Source organism: Alligator mississippiensis, chromosome 5 (genome assembly GCF_030867095.1).
Source record: "Alligator mississippiensis isolate rAllMis1 chromosome 5, rAllMis1, whole genome shotgun sequence".
Taxonomy (NCBI): domain Eukaryota; kingdom Metazoa; phylum Chordata; order Crocodylia; family Alligatoridae; genus Alligator; species Alligator mississippiensis.
In genome coordinates, this window is record NC_081828.1 from 140,123,224 (window position 1) to 140,141,289 (window position 18,066).

Sequence of the window (18,066 nt, forward strand, 5' to 3'; positions counted from 1 at the left end):
ATCATGGTTGGAGCCCCTTTACCAACCCAGTGCAAAGGTGATGACATGGACAGCAATTTTGAATGTTAAAACTCTTCAAGGAGTGTTAACTGCTGTTCTCAGTGCCCCTTTCTGGACTCTAAGCATTGGTTCTTCTCACTAGCACCAGCCCTTTCCTGTCTGTATTTTACTTGCACTGCTTGGTGTGTAACTTTGCATGCTGACCACACTGAGTAGCTAGTCGGAGCATGGCAAAACAAGACAGAAGTAGCATTAGAGGAGCAGGGACTGCTAGAATGGGTAGTGGCTGCCAGGAAACATCTCAAAAGCACCATGTTTACCATCTTGTGGAAGGGACATGGGCTTAATAAAAGGATACTCGGCCTATGGCTTGAGCCATAATTGGTTCTCTAGCCCTTTACAAAGAATGTTACCTGTGTGCATGCACTAACTGCACACCTTGGCTGTGTCTTTCCTGCGTATATGCAGCTATGTGCTGTAGGGTACTGTTTTCTCTCCTCTCCCCCCCCCCCCCCCCTCTGAATTGAAATGTTTGCCACAGTTAACCTCAGGGCGTGAGGTCAGCACTGGCTCTGATTATTAATTGTGGGGCTTCTGAGCTAGTTGCAACGGAGTCATTGAGCTGATGGTTGGAAGGGGTGAGACACGTAGACACTTTGGAAGGATTCCTGTGGATATAGATGCCTGTGACTTTCTATAATACCACCTCTATAACACCAATAGTGTCACTTAGCCAGTTTTTACCTGAACTGAGATGGAAGGGAAATTCAGATCTCCAAAGCTGAAACATACTTATAGCCTCTTGCAATGCCTTTAGGTCATAATTTCATACAAGTGCATAGGTGATTCACATGACTGAATTCTTCTTTTTACTATGTAGGTGTATTCAGTATGCAAGTTCACCTTTTCCAAGATCCCTACACCATACACCACCTCCAAAAGGGTAAGGAAATAGATTTTTTTTTCCCTGTATATTTTATTGAGTAATAGTCCGTGGTCCTGCCAAATTCTAGATACTGGGAAAGGACACTTCTGCTTGTGCTTTCCATAAATGTTTGTATTCTTCCTGCAAGAATTCTTTTAACAACCACTAATTTCACCTAGATTTAACAGGAATGTATTGTGCATCCTATACTTCAGTTAAACCAGGACTGCACTACAAGTTTCCCCACTACCAGACAACCACATCTGGAAAAAGTCCTTTGTTGGTGTAGCTTATGTCATCTGGGGAGGTGCTTTTTCCCAAATGAGACTACTCCTTTTGCCACTATAAGCTGCATCTGCATTATGGCATTTTACTGTTACAGCTACAATGAAAAATCCTTTATGCCACTTATTGTGATGCTCTGTTTTAAATGCCCTGCAGTGATCAGAACTGTTTTGTGACAGAACTAGCTTATAAGAGCCCAGCAAGAGGAAGTTCCTTTATTCCTCATCTCTGGAGACCAGCAGTACCAGTAATAAAGGAGTGCTAGCTTTATGGAGGTAGACTTTGCTATTACACAGCATTAAGAACCAAATATTATCTAGATACTTGAGATCAAAAAAAAAAAACATGCCATGTAAGCTCAGATTCTTTTCCTACCTAGTATTTAGGATTAACAGCCCACATTTAACATTAAATGATAGATAATGACTCCTAACTAGATGACAGTCTGAAGAACTTAGAAGCTCTTCATTCTACTGTTTCTATATTGTGGAATGTGTTTAATAGCTTAGGCCTAACCATCTCTTAGACTTAAATCAGTGCTTCATCTGGTTAAATCAGCTCTAAACCTGACCTAACAGACATCCTTAGGGTTCGCTAGATACTATCCATTGATAAGTTAAGATTCCTGCTAACATATGTGATAGGAATGTCTTTCTTTAGCAACTATTGGAGATCAATATTTTCCAATTAGTATGAAGCAAAGATGCATTTTTTTTAAATTTGTCATGTATTTAATTTTGCATTAACAAAATGCTGTAATTGCAAGAAAAAGCAGCTGCTTATAACTAGTTTTAAACAGTTGAGTCTCAGCACTAAGCTGGTGAGAGTGATTTGGCAAATCTTGAGAGGATAACCACTCTCTTAATGACCAGCGGGAGGAATGCTCCAACAGATGCTCTGTTTTCCTTGAGATCTGAGCAACACTTTTACTGCTGGTGTTTGTCCTCTTGAAATGCAGTAGCATCTTCATTCTCCACTCCATCCTCCCTTTCTCCCATCTCCCCTGTGCCCTGGGGGTGTGTGCATGGTGTGCCTGGATTGCTAATCCTTGGTTATTGTGAATACAAGATGACATTTAATATTATGTTTGAGGGTGGAAGGGAGGAGGCCTTTTTAAAAGGCAAAAATACTAAGATGGTGTTGTTTTATTCTCTGCATTCCACCACAATAAGTATTGCAGTATGATTAATGGGCTAAACTGTGGCTCCTCCTTTATCAAATATCAAACTGAAGATCCAGACAGCAAATTATCTAGTATTAGCTCCATAATACAATCGAAGGGAAAAGATGGTTACTGAATTATTAATACAAATAAGGGTCCCTTAGCTTTGATCTAAATTAGCAGAGGGTCACATTAAAAAGTCAGTGGGAGCCTCTACACAGAAATAGTCTCTAAATGTGCTCCTCTGAATACTACAGAAAAAATTCTGACCCACGTTAGAGTAAATCAAGAGAAACTGAGATCAATAGAGAAACAGCTTTTCACACCAAAGAGGGAAATCCAGGACCTCATTTTTGCTAATATTTTTACTCTGCCCCTCCCCCCAAAAAAACAAACAAACCCAAAACTGTCTAATTATACTATGGCCTTGTGTTTTGTTTGCTATAGGTTAATGGGCAGTGGAAAGGTCATAGTGCTGGAGGATGTGGGAATTTCAGAGATTCCTATAAAAACAACCCCATTTATCAGTTCCAGCTGGAGAAGACTGGGCCATTACTAATTGAACTAAGAGGACCAAGGTTTGTGAAAAATAAATAAGGGTCACAAGGCTTTGATCTAAATAAACAAAGGATCACATTTAAAAAGTCAAAGTAGGATTCACTGTACAAAAATAGTCTCTAAGTATGATCCTGTGAATGCTACAGAAAACTTGTGGGTACTGGAGCAGGGTGGAATAGAGTTGCACTTAAATGCCTACATACCCCTAAACATATGGACAAATACACTTTTTAGCTCCTTTTTAAAACAGGAGGGGAAGCAGGAGCTGCCACTTTAGAGTATGTCACCTGTTAGATCTGTGAGACCCAGTACTGATACAAGTTTTAACTAAACCCTGTTTTGACCCTGAATGAGCAAGGTTAAGGTTGCTGTGATTTTGCTATTTATTGCTGTAGAGTCAGGCAGACCTAACAGCTGCATCCTAATGGCTTAGATGAATATTCTTTGCTTAGCAGTACAGCTGTATGTGCCCTCAGATACTTAGTAGATGGAATAGGACCTGGCCTAACAGAGAGCTTTGTTACATGTCCTCTGGGGAGATGGGAAGCTGCGTGGAAAAAAGATCAAGAAAAGGAGGGGATTATTTCTGATGGAAATGTTTCAGGTTCACTTTAACAGGTTAAGTAGGCATCTTGGTTTCAATATCAGAAGATCCTCTCTGATAGGTGGGAAGAGTAAGTAGAAACCCTTTTTTCTATAGTTCATTATATCAAAGTCAGACCCCTTTTGGGTCCTGAACAGCAGGAAAAATGCAAGGAGCCCTCCTCCCCTCCTAGAACCGTGTCTCCTTCACTTGTGAAGTGGAGCCAGCTTGCCTTATCCCTGGTCTCTCAAACTGTAGCAGCATATGAGCCACCCTGCTGCTTGCCTATGGATAGTGCTACTCTCTTACCATTACACAGCTGCACCTGCCTGAGTGCAGCTGTGCTCTCAATTGGGCTAGAGCAGTGATTCCCTGCCAGGGTCTCATTGTTAAGGGTGCAAACACCTATACCTGCTTCACAAAAAAAGAGCAAAAGATCAAGTAGAAATCCATAGAGACAAAAACTTTCTAAGCCCTGTTGTGGTCTTTGTTTCATAGTTGGTAGGGTCAGAAGGGACCTAAGCAGATCATCAAGTCCAACCCCCTGCCATGGGTAGGAAAGGATGCTGGGGTCAAACAACCCCGGCTGGGTGATTGTCTAGTCTCCTTTTGAGTTCTTTGCAACAGAAGAATGACTCTTACTATTTTTGCATAGTAAAAAAAAGAGTGGAAGCTAAAAGTTGGCATTTTCTGAGGGGTGCTGTGAGACCAGGAAGGTATGGGGAGCCTTGAGTCTAAAAAGGTTGAGAACCACTGAGCTATAGAGGCAGATGTATCAGTGCCAGCTACAGACCATCTTTCATCCCGAACATTCCCAGAGTACAGGCAATATTCAAATAAGTCTATAGTGGAAATATAGCCATCACTGGGGTGAACTGGGGCAGCTGTTTTACACAAGTGGTGCTGCTTAACAGTCCTTAAGGGCTCATAGAATAGGTTATAGGATTGAAGTGGGAATTAAGGTAAAATATAATTAAGTTAAAATGTAACCACTAAGGCTCTAAAGACTGAAGCTGAAATGGCATGTAAAAAGGCCTCTGTTTTAAGTCACAGCTTATCTGGAAGTTTGTTCCCAGTCGGTGGGAGAGAATTTGCTCAGTAATGAGCAGCAAACCCCCTGCAGAGACCACTTTTACACTTCCTCAGTAAAGTTCCTGGCTGAGGGTAGAGGGTTACTGAGCAGCAGGCCAACAGCTATATGTTCCTTTTCACAAAGCTGTGAGAAGCCATATTAAGTGGAAGCACTTGCCCCCTGGGAGCACTGTGAACAAATCTTGCTGCTGTCCAGACATTAGGAATTGTGGAGATTGTTTCATGGAAAAGACCAGGTTACTTAGCAGTTGCTGCAGAAGCAATACATTGAACACTCCTTTCTCAGCACTTCCTGATTTGGGGAGGACTTGATTCCAAGTAAGTCACAGGGCTGTGGTACATGTCACCCCCCCCCTTATGCTTTGCGAAGCCAAGTTGTCCTCAGTTACCCTGACATAACTTGAGAGACCTTACTGGTCAGGTAAATTTGGACTTCTGTCTCTGCCATTCAGCACAGGCACTGAGGTAGGTAACCACAGGCTTTACCACTTATGCTTCTGAACTTGTACTGCCTAGTAGGCAGCTCCCACACATTATAGTGCTGGGATTGAAATCTTGTCACAAATTTTTGCAGCTAAATTCATGTCTTGGTAAGCCTCTGAAAAAGTCATTGATGATATTAGTAGGACTGACTAGCAGAAATTGCTGTGATCTAGTTTACAGGTGTTTTCTAATCGGGTCACAGCTTATTTGATGCACAACTCCTCAACCTAACAGTATTAGTGTCCCCTTTCTTTGAGTTGGCAATGATATATATATATGGTCTCTCACTTTATTTGTAGACAATACAGCGTTGGGTTTGAACTTATCACAGTCTCTACAGTAGGAGATCCTGGTCCCTCTAGCTTTCAGAAAAAGAACAGTGGTGACTACAGGTAATACCTCACTTGATTTAAATGCGGTATTCTTTCCTTTCAACAAGCACATGCGATTAAACTTGGACTTTCTTTCATTATAGGTGCGGCTTTTGCTACTTAGAAGTGGAAAATGTACCTCCTGGGGTTTATAATATCATTCCAAGCACCTTTCTGCCTCAACAAGAAGGTCCTTTCTTCTTGGACTTTAATAGCATTTCCCCTCTTAAGGTATCACAGCTCCAGTGACACGGCACATTACACTGCTGTCTAGGGAAACAGTCAAGATTTTACAGCTATGCCACATCCAGAGAACACAGGAAGAACCTATACATACTTTGCATAAAAGGGAACTGCAGTCTACCTGAAGAAGCCCTAGCCAAAGGCACAGGGCAGTCTGCTTTATTTAACTGCAAACAGGAAGTTTACTTATGGCTTTTTGTAGTGCCGGCATCAAAGAAAAAATGCTTCAGATTTTGACTGAAGGTATATTGAATGTGTGAATATGGTTGAAAATAGAGCTTTTGATTGTGTATGAAAATGAATCGGCAGACCTTAGTTTATTGCATTTTTGTTTTAAATTGAAACTTAATGAAGTAGTGGGGAGAGAAGAATCAAGTATTGAAGTCTTTCCTCCTCTTCCCAAACGCAGGGTATATCATTTCTTATGACATAATTCTTAATGGTTTACTAAGGGAAAAGGAAGGGTTCCTGTGTACTATGCTTATTCAGCCTCAGAAGAATAACTCAAAGGCATTAGTGCTGTTGTCCTGCATGCCTAGTGCTCAGAACTATTTAGGGAAGAAAATCAATTACACTCAGGTACAATGCACCTGAATTTGCTGCTTTTGAGTATCAGTGTGTACACTGAATTCATAGTAGCCTGCCACCAGCAGGCTACGCCTTCATTTGGAGGAAGCAAATAGGGAGAATTCTAGCCTTTGCTATCTAAGAGAGCACTTCACTGCACTTCCAGGCACTTTTTGTACTCATCAGCTTCTTATTCCTAAGTATGTATGACATTAAGATGGCACATCCCTAAGAACATTTTCTTTTTCCTCTTCAGCAGTATAAGACCTTTATTCCAGCCTAGTATTTAAAACTGTGGGAAGATTTTTGTTGGCCTAATCTATAAGCAGTATAACACTACTAGTTCTACTTGCAGAAAAGCAGCTGTAACATTGTCAGCTTCATGACTGAGAATCATGATTTTGTCACTAAAAAGGAGCAGTTTAAATGCTGCTTCTCCATGAACGGGGCTTTTTGGAGCTGAGTGGAGGCATTGCAAGAAGCTCCTCCATAATAAGGCACATGGAAGATCACCTAAGCACTTGTTTTGGGGGATTTTTTTCAAATGGTAAGTGTCAAGAAAAGAGTTGCATATTCTTTGACCTTAATCCCCTGAAGTAAATGTAAGAACTCCTACTGAAAGGAGTCGGGGTGGCTCAGATCACCTCCCCTCCCCCAGCTCAATTTTGGTATATATTATTCCAAAAAGAACTACTGCAGTAGTTGAGAGAGTTTCATGAAGAGATTTAAAATCATTTCAGTCTTAAACAAGGCAACCTTCTGTTGTCTATCATTTCTTTTCCCAGGAGTTGTAAGATGACTTGTAACTCAAAAGCCATTTGACAGTCTTCTTCAAATGGTCCTGAAATGTTTCCATCTGGGAAATTTTCCAAGACAAAAGTAGAACTGTACTTTTGGAGGGAGGGAATTGCATCTGATCATAAGTAACTGAGCACATGCATTTAACTGGAATACTCTGCATTGTTATAGAGGCCAACTTTAATACAGTGCTTTTCCTTCAAGTTGGCCACAATAAATTTATCAAGCAGCTTAATAGCACAAGATAGCTTTTGTTTAATCTCCCTGGGTTAAACAGCTGCTAAAGGAAGAAAGTAGTTTGGAAAAAAATGTGTAGAACATGTACTATTTAATTGCAGTTCTCTGAAAGACCATCTGGGCTCAGAGTTAAAGCGCACTGCCTCTCTGCCAGTAACTCCCTGTTTATCATCTGTGCATGAAAGCTGTACAATGGAAGCTATAACAGATATCTAACAGGAACTCTGGTTGCAGTTCAGTAAACAACAAAAGGCTTGAAGATGTAGGTTGGGCTGTTAATATCTGCAGTTAGGCTGTGGGGATTGTGATATAGGTGAAAGGAGCCTGCTCTTGTGGGTAAAGCCATACATCTAATATATCCTTGTGTAATGAGCGCTTTACGGGGTAAGATTGTTAAGTAAGGCTAACTCCAAGAGTTGAGAGCCACAATATGCAAAGGGCTGTAGGTATGGTATACACCTAATGCTCGCTTTTCAGGCAAACAGTAGCACGAGTGGTTTAAACAGTGTAACTGCTCTTGTGGATTTACATATTTAAATACTTCTCCACCCCTTTAAAGGACAGGATTTTTAGCTGACTGACCAATCAAGCAAGTGGACTTCCTTAAGGCAAGGACAGACTGTTGAGTACCAAGTGAAATGGGGTCACCTGCAATGTAGGAAGTGGAAGTTAAACCAAATTAGTTAGCCCTCTATCCTTTCTTTCACTTAGCATGGAATAGAGCAGATGAAGTTACTGTGGAGTGGTCAATCTCCATCCTTTCAATTTATGGAAAGAGAGAGAGTGAGTTAGTCTGTCCATTAACTAAGATCAATGAATACCCCCCTGTTCATAGGTGTCTGCTCTACAAGAAGCCTCTGTCTCTGCCCCATCACCAAGGTAGCACAGTAGTTTTTATGGTGATGAACTGACTCAGAGCTTACAAAGTCTATTTATTTCACTACCCTACAGCACAGAATTTACTTTAGATTGTAAAACATGAGAGAGATTACAGAAGACTCTCACCTGTCTGATGTCAGGAGAAAGGGTAAGTTTTCATCACTGCCACTAACAGTGTTGTGACGTGACAGAGCCTAGTCCCCATTAACATTTGAGACCAGGTATGCTCAGTTTGAAAATCTTTTCATCTAATCGGTGGTTCTCAACCTTTTTTGTACCAGGAGTCATTTGTAAACAGAAATGGCCAGTCCCCACCCAGTGCCCCTCACTCCTGACCCACTGCCCCCAGCCCTCCAGTGTGTGGGGCAGGGGAGAATGGGGGGGGCCACAAGCAGCCCCTTGCAGGCTGGAACTCTGCCAGCCTGCAAGGGAAAAGCCACGGTTTCCCACATTCTTCCTTCTTTAAAGGAGAACCCATTTTTAAAGTTTGTTTGCGACCCACTTTTGGGTCATGACCCACAGGTTGAGAAACACTGATCTAAATCCTTTTTAAATATTGCACTGTCATTTTTTGACAATAGAGAACAGTTTTACATTTAGTTGAGGCATGTCTTGGCTATTTCCTGTTTACTGACAATCTTTGATTTGCAGAGCCTTCTGTTGGAATAAATGCAAATGTAGGTGCCCACCTTTTGGATTCTGTAAACCTTAAATCATTTAGGTGCAAAGCATTCTTTCCTTTCGTTTAAAAATTTTATTTAAAAAGGAAAACTGCTGTTCTTATCTAACAAAACTAATTGTTGCAGAGCAAGGATTTGATCTTGTTCTGAAGATATTTTACCAGATAAGGTTAGTGGACTGTTGCTATCATTAAGTGACACCCAGGAAAGTCCCCAGATGACAAAGCTGAGAGTAGCTGATTTTTGGGGCTAAAACTATTAAGTTGAGAGAATCCTACAATGGTGTAATTTAACACCTTTACACAAGAAATAGGAGCTGACTTAAAAGGCTATGCAGCTGTCCAAAAACTAGTTGCTGTAGTTAGTCTGTTTTCTCAAATCAATTGGTGTCACACCTGGAAGTTGATCAACAAACATACTGCTGTACTTCTAATAAGATGACATGCGCACACATGTACACACACCCCTCCTATTTCATAGAATCATAGAATTTGTAGTTCTTACTTTTGTTTCACTTGTTACCAAATGCAGCTCAAGTTTAAGATACTAAATAACAAAGATTCATGTTATATTCACAAGTATGCACTTCACTTGTCACATATTTAGTCATTTCAGCTTTCCATTGCTAGATATTTTGTGTACACCAAAGACCACAAGTACATTAGCTGGTCTAGGACTTTTCTAAGAAAAGTATTAAATTTCCATATGGCTACTCTTGCTGCTTGCTGGACTACATAGTGGGCCTGGAGGATATTTACACACACAAAATGGCACGTCCTACACTTCCCCTTAAAATACATGAACTGTAGACTTTCTGCTTAGCTCTTTATAGTGAATCCTACTGTAGCATTGCTGAAGATATTTGCCACCTGGGGGTCCAGAGCTGTGATTTGTGTTTTTTAAACTGTCTGGGTAAATCTACCAGTGTTCTAAAAAGGCCCTTCTCTGTATACCTGCTTTCAACAGTAGTATCCACTATTTCCATCCCATCTAAGACAGTCAACCTGAAAGATTTCATTAAAATGTAGTGTCCTAGGCACGCCAAAATGTTTGCAATCCAACTTTGCATCCAAGTGTTTTGATTATACATAGGTATTTTACCCAACAGAATACCAGGAAGATTCTCCACTGGAAATGAAACATTCTCAGTACCTGCCCTGTATAGAGGCATAGTAAACAAATTTTCACTATCCTTAGGATTAAAAAAACAGCACAAGGAGTATCTTTTGAATATATATGTTAAAAATAAAGCTTTAAATACTGTGAAGCTAGAATTCACTCATATTGCTGTGTTTTGCTCTGTAGTACAATCTCAGTCCAAGGCTGCTGAAGTGTTCATACATATTTTAAACATCAGAGGATTATTTTTATACTTTTAACAACATGGCCATCTACTGTAATTCTAGATTCAAAGATGAATTGAGGAGTCTAATGGGAAAATATATGTAACTGGAAAAAGCTTGCTCACTTGTCTGTAATTCATAGTAATATTCTGCTCATACACATTTGTCATTTATCTATGTATATAATACACAGACATAGCTTTTTAAGAGTTTAAAATAAAAGTTTTCATAAAATTCCATGTTTACAGTTGGACATTTTATTAAAGTGTCTTTTTGAGTATCAAAGCCAAAATAAGCAAACTAGGGAGCTCTGTATACACCCTTCTAGTGTACATGCAGCTGCTGAATGCTTGAGGTACCCAACAGAAGCAGCCTTCTGCATGTTTACTAGGGCTGTGTGAAGCTTCAGTTGCTGATCGATTTGGCAGCCAAATCTTCAAATGGAATCAGGAGACCCTTTAATTTCTCCAAGTCGAATCAGAACCCTCTGAATCGATTCGGAGAGATTCAGTGATTCGGACACAGACACAGTTTTAAAATGTTTTTTTCTATGTACCTCAGGGTACCAGGCAGCTTGTGAACGCTGAGATGGTAGGGTGGATGAAGCATCCCACAGGAGCGTGGGGGTCCCACCCACCCCCCCACTGCATTCGGCAGCGGACCCGGAAGTGGACCAGGAGCACTTCCGGTCCACTTTCAGGTCTGGCGCAGAGCACACAGGGAACCCCTGTTTTGGCAACTAGTGCCTTCTGGGTCTGGGGGGGCACCCAGGGTGCCCCTGCAGCCGATTACTGAGCTGAGGGGATACCAGGGAGGCAGTGGACACGGAAGTGGAGTGGAAGTACAGGCAGTCCTTGGACTTAAGACACAATTGGTTTCTGAAAGCCGCATCTTTAGTTGAAACGTAACTTAGAGCCGATTTTCCCATAAGAAACAATGTTATAAATGGGGGATTGGTTCCTGAACCAAGGCCTAATACCCTATTTTCACCAAAAATAAGCCAGAATCTTGTACTCAATTTTATAGATAAGTAATATAGCTACATTAATGTAGTTATATTGTAAATAGAAATCATATTGATTTGGAAGGACTTCTTTGAGGTGACTTTGCTGGACTTTTTGAAGGGTTCTTGGCTGGAGTCTTTTTGGGAGTCTTGGCTGCAGGTTTTTCTGGAGTCTTGGCTGCTTTCTTAAAGGCAGCATCCAAGGAAGTTTGGACAGATGTTCTCCAGGGAGATGGGCAACATAACAAACTCGTTCACTGGCACAGCGTGGTGTTGGATCAAGCGTTGTAAAGTCAAAACTAGAGACAAAGTTGAAACAGGGTGTCAATTTAGAAATGTTGTAACTTGAAACGTTTCAAGTTGAGGACTGCCTGTACTTCTGGTCCACTTTTGGGCCCCTTGGGACTCGGAGCAGGGGGGCAGCAAAGGCACCAGTCGCAGGGCTCAAGTGCCTATATACTAATGCTAGGAGCATGGGGAACAAGCAGGATGAACTAGCGCTCCTGCTTGCACTAAACACCTATGACTTAGTGGGGCTAACAGAGACCTGGTGGGATTCATCCCATGACTGGGCGGTACATATTGAGGGCTATAGATTGTATAGAAAGGACAGGTCGGGGAAGAAAGGGGGGGGGGGGGGGGGTTGCACTTTGTCAGTGAGCAATATACATCAACCCTCATCAAGACAGAATCCGAGGTTGAGAAAGTAGAAGGATTGTGGGTTAGGCTACATGGGGGGCAAGGAGAAAGGGATTTGGTGGTAGGGGTCTGCTACAGACCCCCACACCAAGGGGAAGAAATAGATGCGGGGCTCCTGAGGCAACTCTCGGAGACCATAAAAGCTAAAGAGGCGGTAGTCATGGGGGACCTAAACTACCCGGACATCTGTTGGGAGACGCAGACAGCAAGGTCCCATCGCTCACGCAGGTTTCTAACCTGTGTACAGGACCTCCACCTGACACAGGAGGTGCATGGTCCCACTAGGGGGAATGCCATACTGGATCTGGTATTGGCAACAGGAGATGACATGATAGGGGACCTCCAGATCGGTAGCCATTTGGGAGACAGTGATCACCTAATAATAGAATTCACCATAAGACGTCGAGTGGGTAAGGTAACTAGTAGGGTGAAAGTGCTAGACTTTAGGAAAGCTTATCTCAATGCACTCAGGCGATTAGTCAAGGACGCACTGCAGAGTAGGAGTTTTGAAGGGATGGGAGCTCAAGAAGGGTGGCTGCGCCTTAAGGAAACGATCCTTCGGGCACAAAGCAAGATGATCCCCGAGCGAGGCAAAAAAGGGAAAGGGGCCAGGAGGCTTCCATGGCTGACCAGAGAAATCCAGGGCAGCCTAAGGGCCAAAAGGGGAGCACATAAAAAGTGGAAACAGGGTGAGATCACTAAAAATGAATATACCTCCTCTGCTCGTGCTTGTAGGGAGGCAGTTAGGCGGGCCAAAGCTACCATGGAGCTGAGGATGGCAACCCAAGTAAAAGACAACAAGAAATTGTTTTTTAGATATATTGGGAGTAAAAGGAAGGCCCAGGGAGGAATAGGACCTCTGCTAAATGGGCAGAAACAATTGGTGACGGACAGGGGGGACAAGGCTGAACTCCTCAACGAGTTCTTTGCCTCAGTGTTCCTAAGCGAGGGGCACGACAAGTCTCTCACTGGGGTTGTAGAGAGGCAGCAGCAAGGCGCCAGACTTCCATACGTAGATCCTGAGGTGGTGCAGAGTCACTTGGAAGAACTGGATGCCTTTAAGTCGGCAGGCCCAGATGAGCTCCATCCGAGGGTGCTGAAGGCACTGGCCGACATCATTGCAGAGCCACTGGCGGGAATATTCGAACGCTCGTGCACGGGCCAAGTCCCAGAGGATTGGAAAAGGGCTAACGTGGTCCCCATTTTCAAGAAGGGGAGGAAGGAGGACCCGGGCAACTATAGGCCAGTCAGTCTCACCTCCATCCTTGGTAAAGTCTTTGAAAAAATTATCAAGGCTCACATTTGTGAGAGCCCGGCAGGACAAATTATGCTGAGGGGAAACCAGCACGGGTTTGTGGCAGGCAGATCGTGCCCGACCAATCTAGTCTCCTTCTATGACCAGGTTATGAAACGCCTGGACACAGGAGGAGGGGTGGATGTCGTATACTTAGACTTCAGGAAGGCCTTCGATACGGTATCCCACCCCATACTGGTGAACAAGTTAAGAGGCTGTGATGTGGATGACTGCACAGTCTGGTGGGTGGCGAATTGGCTAGAGGGTCGCACCCAGAGTCGTGGTGGATGGGTCGGTTTCGACCTGGAAGGGTGTGGGCAGTGGGGTCCTGCAGGGCTCGGTCCTTGGACCGATACTCCTTAATGTCTTCATCAGTGACTTAGACGAGGGAGTCAAATGTACTCTGTCCAAGTTTGCAGATGACACAAAGCTATGGGGAGAAGTGGACATGCCGGAGGGCAGGGGACAGCTGCAGGCAGACCTGGATAGGCTGGACAAGTGGGCAGAAAACAACAGAATGCAGTTCAACAAGGAGAAATGCAAAGTGCTGCACCTAGGGAGGAAAAATGTCCAGCACACCTACAGCCTAGGGAATGACCTGCTGGGTGGCACAGAGGTGGAAAGGGATCTTGGAGTCCTAGTGGACTCCAAGATGAACATGAGCCGGCAGTGTGACGAAGCCATCAGAAAAGCCAATGGCACTTTATCGTGCATCAGCAGATGCATGACGAATAGGTCCAGGGAGGTGATACTTCCCCTCTATCGGGCGCTGGTCAGACCGCAATTGGAATACTGCATGCAGTTTTGGGCGCCACACTTCAAGAGGGATGTGGATAACCTGGAGAGGGTCCAGAGAAGGGCCACTCGTATGGTTAAGGGCTTGCAGGCCAAGCCCTATGAGGAGAGACTGGGGCACCTGGACCTCTTCAGCCTCCGCAAGAGAAGGTTGAGAGACGAACTTGTGACTGCCTATAAGTTCATCACGGGGGCACAGAAGGGAATTGGTGAGTATTTATTCACCAAGGCGCCCCCGGGGGTTACAAGAAACAATGGCCACAAGCTAGCAGAGAGCAGATTTAGATTGGACATTAGGAAGAACTTCTTCACAGTTCAAGTGGCCAGGGTCTGGAACGGGCTCCCAAGGGAGGTGGTGCTCTCCCCTACCCTGGGGGTCTTCAAGAGGAGGTTAGATAAGTATCTAGCTGGGATCATCTAGACCCAGCACTCTTTCCTGCCTATGCACGGGGTCAGACTCGATCTATTGAGGTCCCTTCCGACCCTAACATCTATGAATCTATGAATATTCATACAGATGGGTTAGCTCATTTTCAAGAACAGCTGCTGCTAGTTTCCTGGGCCATGACACACTCTTGTTCCAGTCAAGTGAGATGTTGGAGGTAAGCAAGTGCATTGCATAAAAGAGAAAATGTCTTTTCTTAGCTCCAGTGGGACATAATTAATCCTTCCATAATGCAGGTTGTTTGGTAGGGATTTACCTTGTGCCAGTTTGTACCAGGATGAATTTGATGTTGAGAGGTCAAAAGCAGAGGGGTGATTAAGAGTTGGCAGCTCTGCAAAAATAAGTAGTCGGTATGTAATTCCTTGGCTGATTTACTTAATTAGAAGGTAAGGTGGCCAAGCATCAAGTGACACATGTTAAAACTAACCATTCTTCCCTCAAATTGTTAGCTCAGAAGTTGGAATGTGCTGTGATGAGCTAAGGGCTAAGCCTTTTGCAAGTGCCAGGTGACCTTCTGTGTTCAACTTCTGCATGCTAACATTAAATCTATCTTCTGAAACCAGGTTTCTGTCCCAGCAGAGGTGTCAGACAACATACAATATCTCCCCCTCCACTACATACTAAGTAGTGGAGGGGGAGATATTTAAAGGCAGATTTTTTTTGTTGGTTTTTTGTTTTGTTTTTTACTTAAAATTGTCCAGTTGTAAGCCAAAGGTGACGTGAATGAAAGTCTAGTTGAAAGCTACAATGAAATAATTGTCCAGATATAGCAAAGTAGTCAGTGCCAGGGTCTTGCCTGAAAAGTCTCAAGTGTCCTGGGTACACATTCCAATCAAGTACCAGTGCTAAAATTAAATTTACATTAAGCTTCATTTTACCTTACTAAAGACTAGGGTATTTGGCATTAGAATGGCGAAAGACCAAACTGACTTCCTTGTGTGAATCTGGACTACATATGTATACACATGACTAATACTTGTAAACATCCTCATACACTTAGTTTACTGTGGAACTAGATTTATAATAATGGTTGAAATTGTTTTAGACACCGTTATCTTGCACAAGTCAAAATAAAATATGGAAAACCAAAATGTTTACTGTAGTGTGAAGAATTTTACATTTACTTTGAGAATAGATACACAAGCGGTGGCAGGGACAAAATACACCAGGACTGCAAAACATGGTATAGAAAACCCTGGCTGATACTTAATTCCCATCAAATTAACAATATAAACTGATGTTTCAGATACAGTATGGTGCTCTCAGAAATGTCTAGCCACCAAACTTAAGTCCTAGGATTTTTACTACTATTTATTAGCATAATTACCAGACACACTACTGCCTAACAGCTGCTGCCAAAACATGCCCCATGCCCTTTCTACTTTTAGTGAATTTTTCTAGGCCATACTAAAAATCTCAAGTCCCTTAAACAGTCATAAAACCTCACACATTACAACCTACAGAAAAATTAAGAACACTGTCAAGCCACACAGGCAATTCCTTTTCTTCATGCACATCTTAAGGGCAAGCCCCCTTCAAATTTGGTAGGTATCTAACAAGACTGTCCTACACGCACCCTTGAATCTTGTTTTACAGTAATAACACTTAAAGTGCTGATAAATTATACTTACGTTCTCAAGAAAAAGTCCTGTACTTTTTTTGTCACTGGATTTGCCCTTAGAAGGCAGCCGCACAAAGAGCAGGTAGGTAGAAGGGGCATGTAGCTACTGAACATCACCATGTTTCTGTTATCCTCTTTGACCAAGTCTTAAGGGCAACTAACTTTCTCCTTGCTGGAGCACTGGAGAGCGAATGAAGGCTGCTAGACCCACACATGCAACAGCTTCCCTGTATACAAAATGTTCCTATAGGTTCATTATAATACAGACAAATATAGGTGTTTAAAGGAGACGCCACTTAGATTTCAGGGATCCACTGTATCTAAAGAGCATCATTCTACAAAACTGAAGCCAAACCTCACCACCAATATTTGGATTGGATTTCAGACCCCTATTGGCATGAGTTTACACATGAACATTACCAGTTATTGCTTCAGCCAGGCTGCTACAAAACAGTTTACAAAGGCTGTGAAATATGAGCACAGCTATATGTATGACAATCTGTCCATCCTACAAAGATTGCACTGAAAAAAACATCAGCCCTCAACATCAATTCCACTCCTTTAGTGCAGTTTTAAATTTTTATAGTAAACACTTAAGATTTGGCATATATTAAATAGTTATTGGCACACGTCTTCGGACATTGAGAAGTTCATGTATTAAATACCAACACGCCCATTAACCAGAGCAGGATGGGAAGAGGACAATTCAGCCAATCTGGGCGGCTTTTCTGCCTGCACTTAAGCCCTCCTTGATTTTCATGCACTGAAGTGAGAGCTGTTTCATTCGGTTATCCAAAGCCAGGCCCTCAGCGGAGTGACTGCTGCTGCTGCTCCTATTTTTGTTCGCCTTGTCACCCGTCTTGGTCTCAGCCCCTTCTGCCCTATCCCCTGCAAAGACAGAAGTAAAATGTTCAAACTTGAGTCAATACCACAATCTAGACACCAACGCTGCTTCTTTCACCAAAGGATCTGAGAACCCAAAAGGAGCAGTATTGTTTTAAGGAAATATACATGAACCAAAGCTGGTCTCCCAGGTCACGAAAACCTGTGCACTGCCTCACTAGGTGAATCCCAAAACAAGCTCAGGTGCAGTACACAAGAGTTTTAATAATCCTGCAATCTGAATTTCTTGGCTACGGATTGTTAAACAACTGTCAAAGGTGGTTGTCTTCAACACCTTATTTTATGAGCTCTGAGAAGCAGGATTTTCACCCAGCCAGATATCAGGGATTTAAAAAAAAAAAATTCAAACAAACAAAAAAAGACAGCTTAGTACTTATCTTGGAATAAATTTAATGTCAGACACTAAAGGCAGGACAGATCAAATACTGCTCCTCTAGCACCACTTCTGTACTGAATGAGGGGTGGCCAGACAGGAAAGCATAAGGCACATCCCATTTGGAGATGGATAACTAATAATGTAAAATACTAGTAATACTAGATGATGGAAAAAATTCAGGTACCATCTCCAAAGCATTCTAGACAACACATCCAACCCCAATGAATGCAACATCCTTGAGAAAGTTTAGCACGTTCTGCCCCTGCTACAAAATTGAACAAACAAACTGACCCCCAGCTTACCCAATTCTACTCACCTCGTTCAACCTCGCACTCTGGGGAAGATGCCCCACTGCACTCACTTCGAGGACCAAGGACAGGAAACATCATCCCAAATTCAGACAGGGATACAGGACTGGGTAGATCCAGGCTTCCCGGCCTTGTTGTTGGAGGAAACTGAGTGGGTATCTCACAGGGGCTTGTTGGACCAGAACTGAAACTGGACACTGACTGGGTTTCAGAATCTTCTTCAGACACAAAACTGCTGCAATTGTCATCTTCAAAGACTTCAGAGGCTACTGGAACATTTAAGGGGCATTCCAATTAGTTCACCTTGTTTCCCCAAAGTAGCTCCCTTATGCAATTTCAGTTATTTGCTTTTGCATCATCTCCAGTACATCCACTACTATCCCAAGGGTTGCATTTACAAGCCAAGTGTAACTACA

General features: G+C 42.7%; 2 protein-coding genes across 6 annotated transcripts in view; one reads left to right on the top strand and one right to left on the bottom strand.

Moving 5' to 3' along the window:
- The window catches only part of CAPN7 (calpain 7), a 42,754-nt gene extending 32,311 nt beyond the window's left edge, over positions 1 to 10,443 (top strand). For all 4 annotated transcript variants that reach the window (XM_059728800.1, XM_006258126.4, XM_014603201.3 and 1 more), the window contains 4 exons: positions 881 to 943; positions 2,820 to 2,950; positions 5,388 to 5,480; positions 5,564 to 10,443. In XM_059728800.1, coding sequence (XP_059584783.1) covers positions 881 to 943; positions 2,820 to 2,950; positions 5,388 to 5,480; positions 5,564 to 5,708 — 432 coding nt within the window. In that variant the 3' untranslated portion in view covers positions 5,709 to 10,443. The remainder of the gene's footprint in view (positions 1 to 880; positions 944 to 2,819; positions 2,951 to 5,387; positions 5,481 to 5,563) is intronic.
- Positions 10,444 to 15,518: 5,075 nt separating this feature from the next.
- The window catches only part of SH3BP5 (SH3 domain binding protein 5), a 70,530-nt gene continuing 67,982 nt past the window's right edge, over positions 15,519 to 18,066 (bottom strand). The window contains exons 8-9 of one of the 2 annotated variants that reach the window (XM_014603233.3): positions 17,659 to 17,916; positions 15,519 to 16,951 (exon numbers count right to left, since the gene is read on the bottom strand). In XM_014603233.3, the coding sequence (XP_014458719.1) occupies positions 16,770 to 16,951; positions 17,659 to 17,916 (440 nt within the window). In that variant the 3' untranslated portion in view covers positions 15,519 to 16,769. Of the gene's footprint in view, positions 16,952 to 17,658; positions 17,920 to 18,066 lie in introns of both variants that reach the window. The other variant, XM_006258132.4, reaches the window with a different exon arrangement.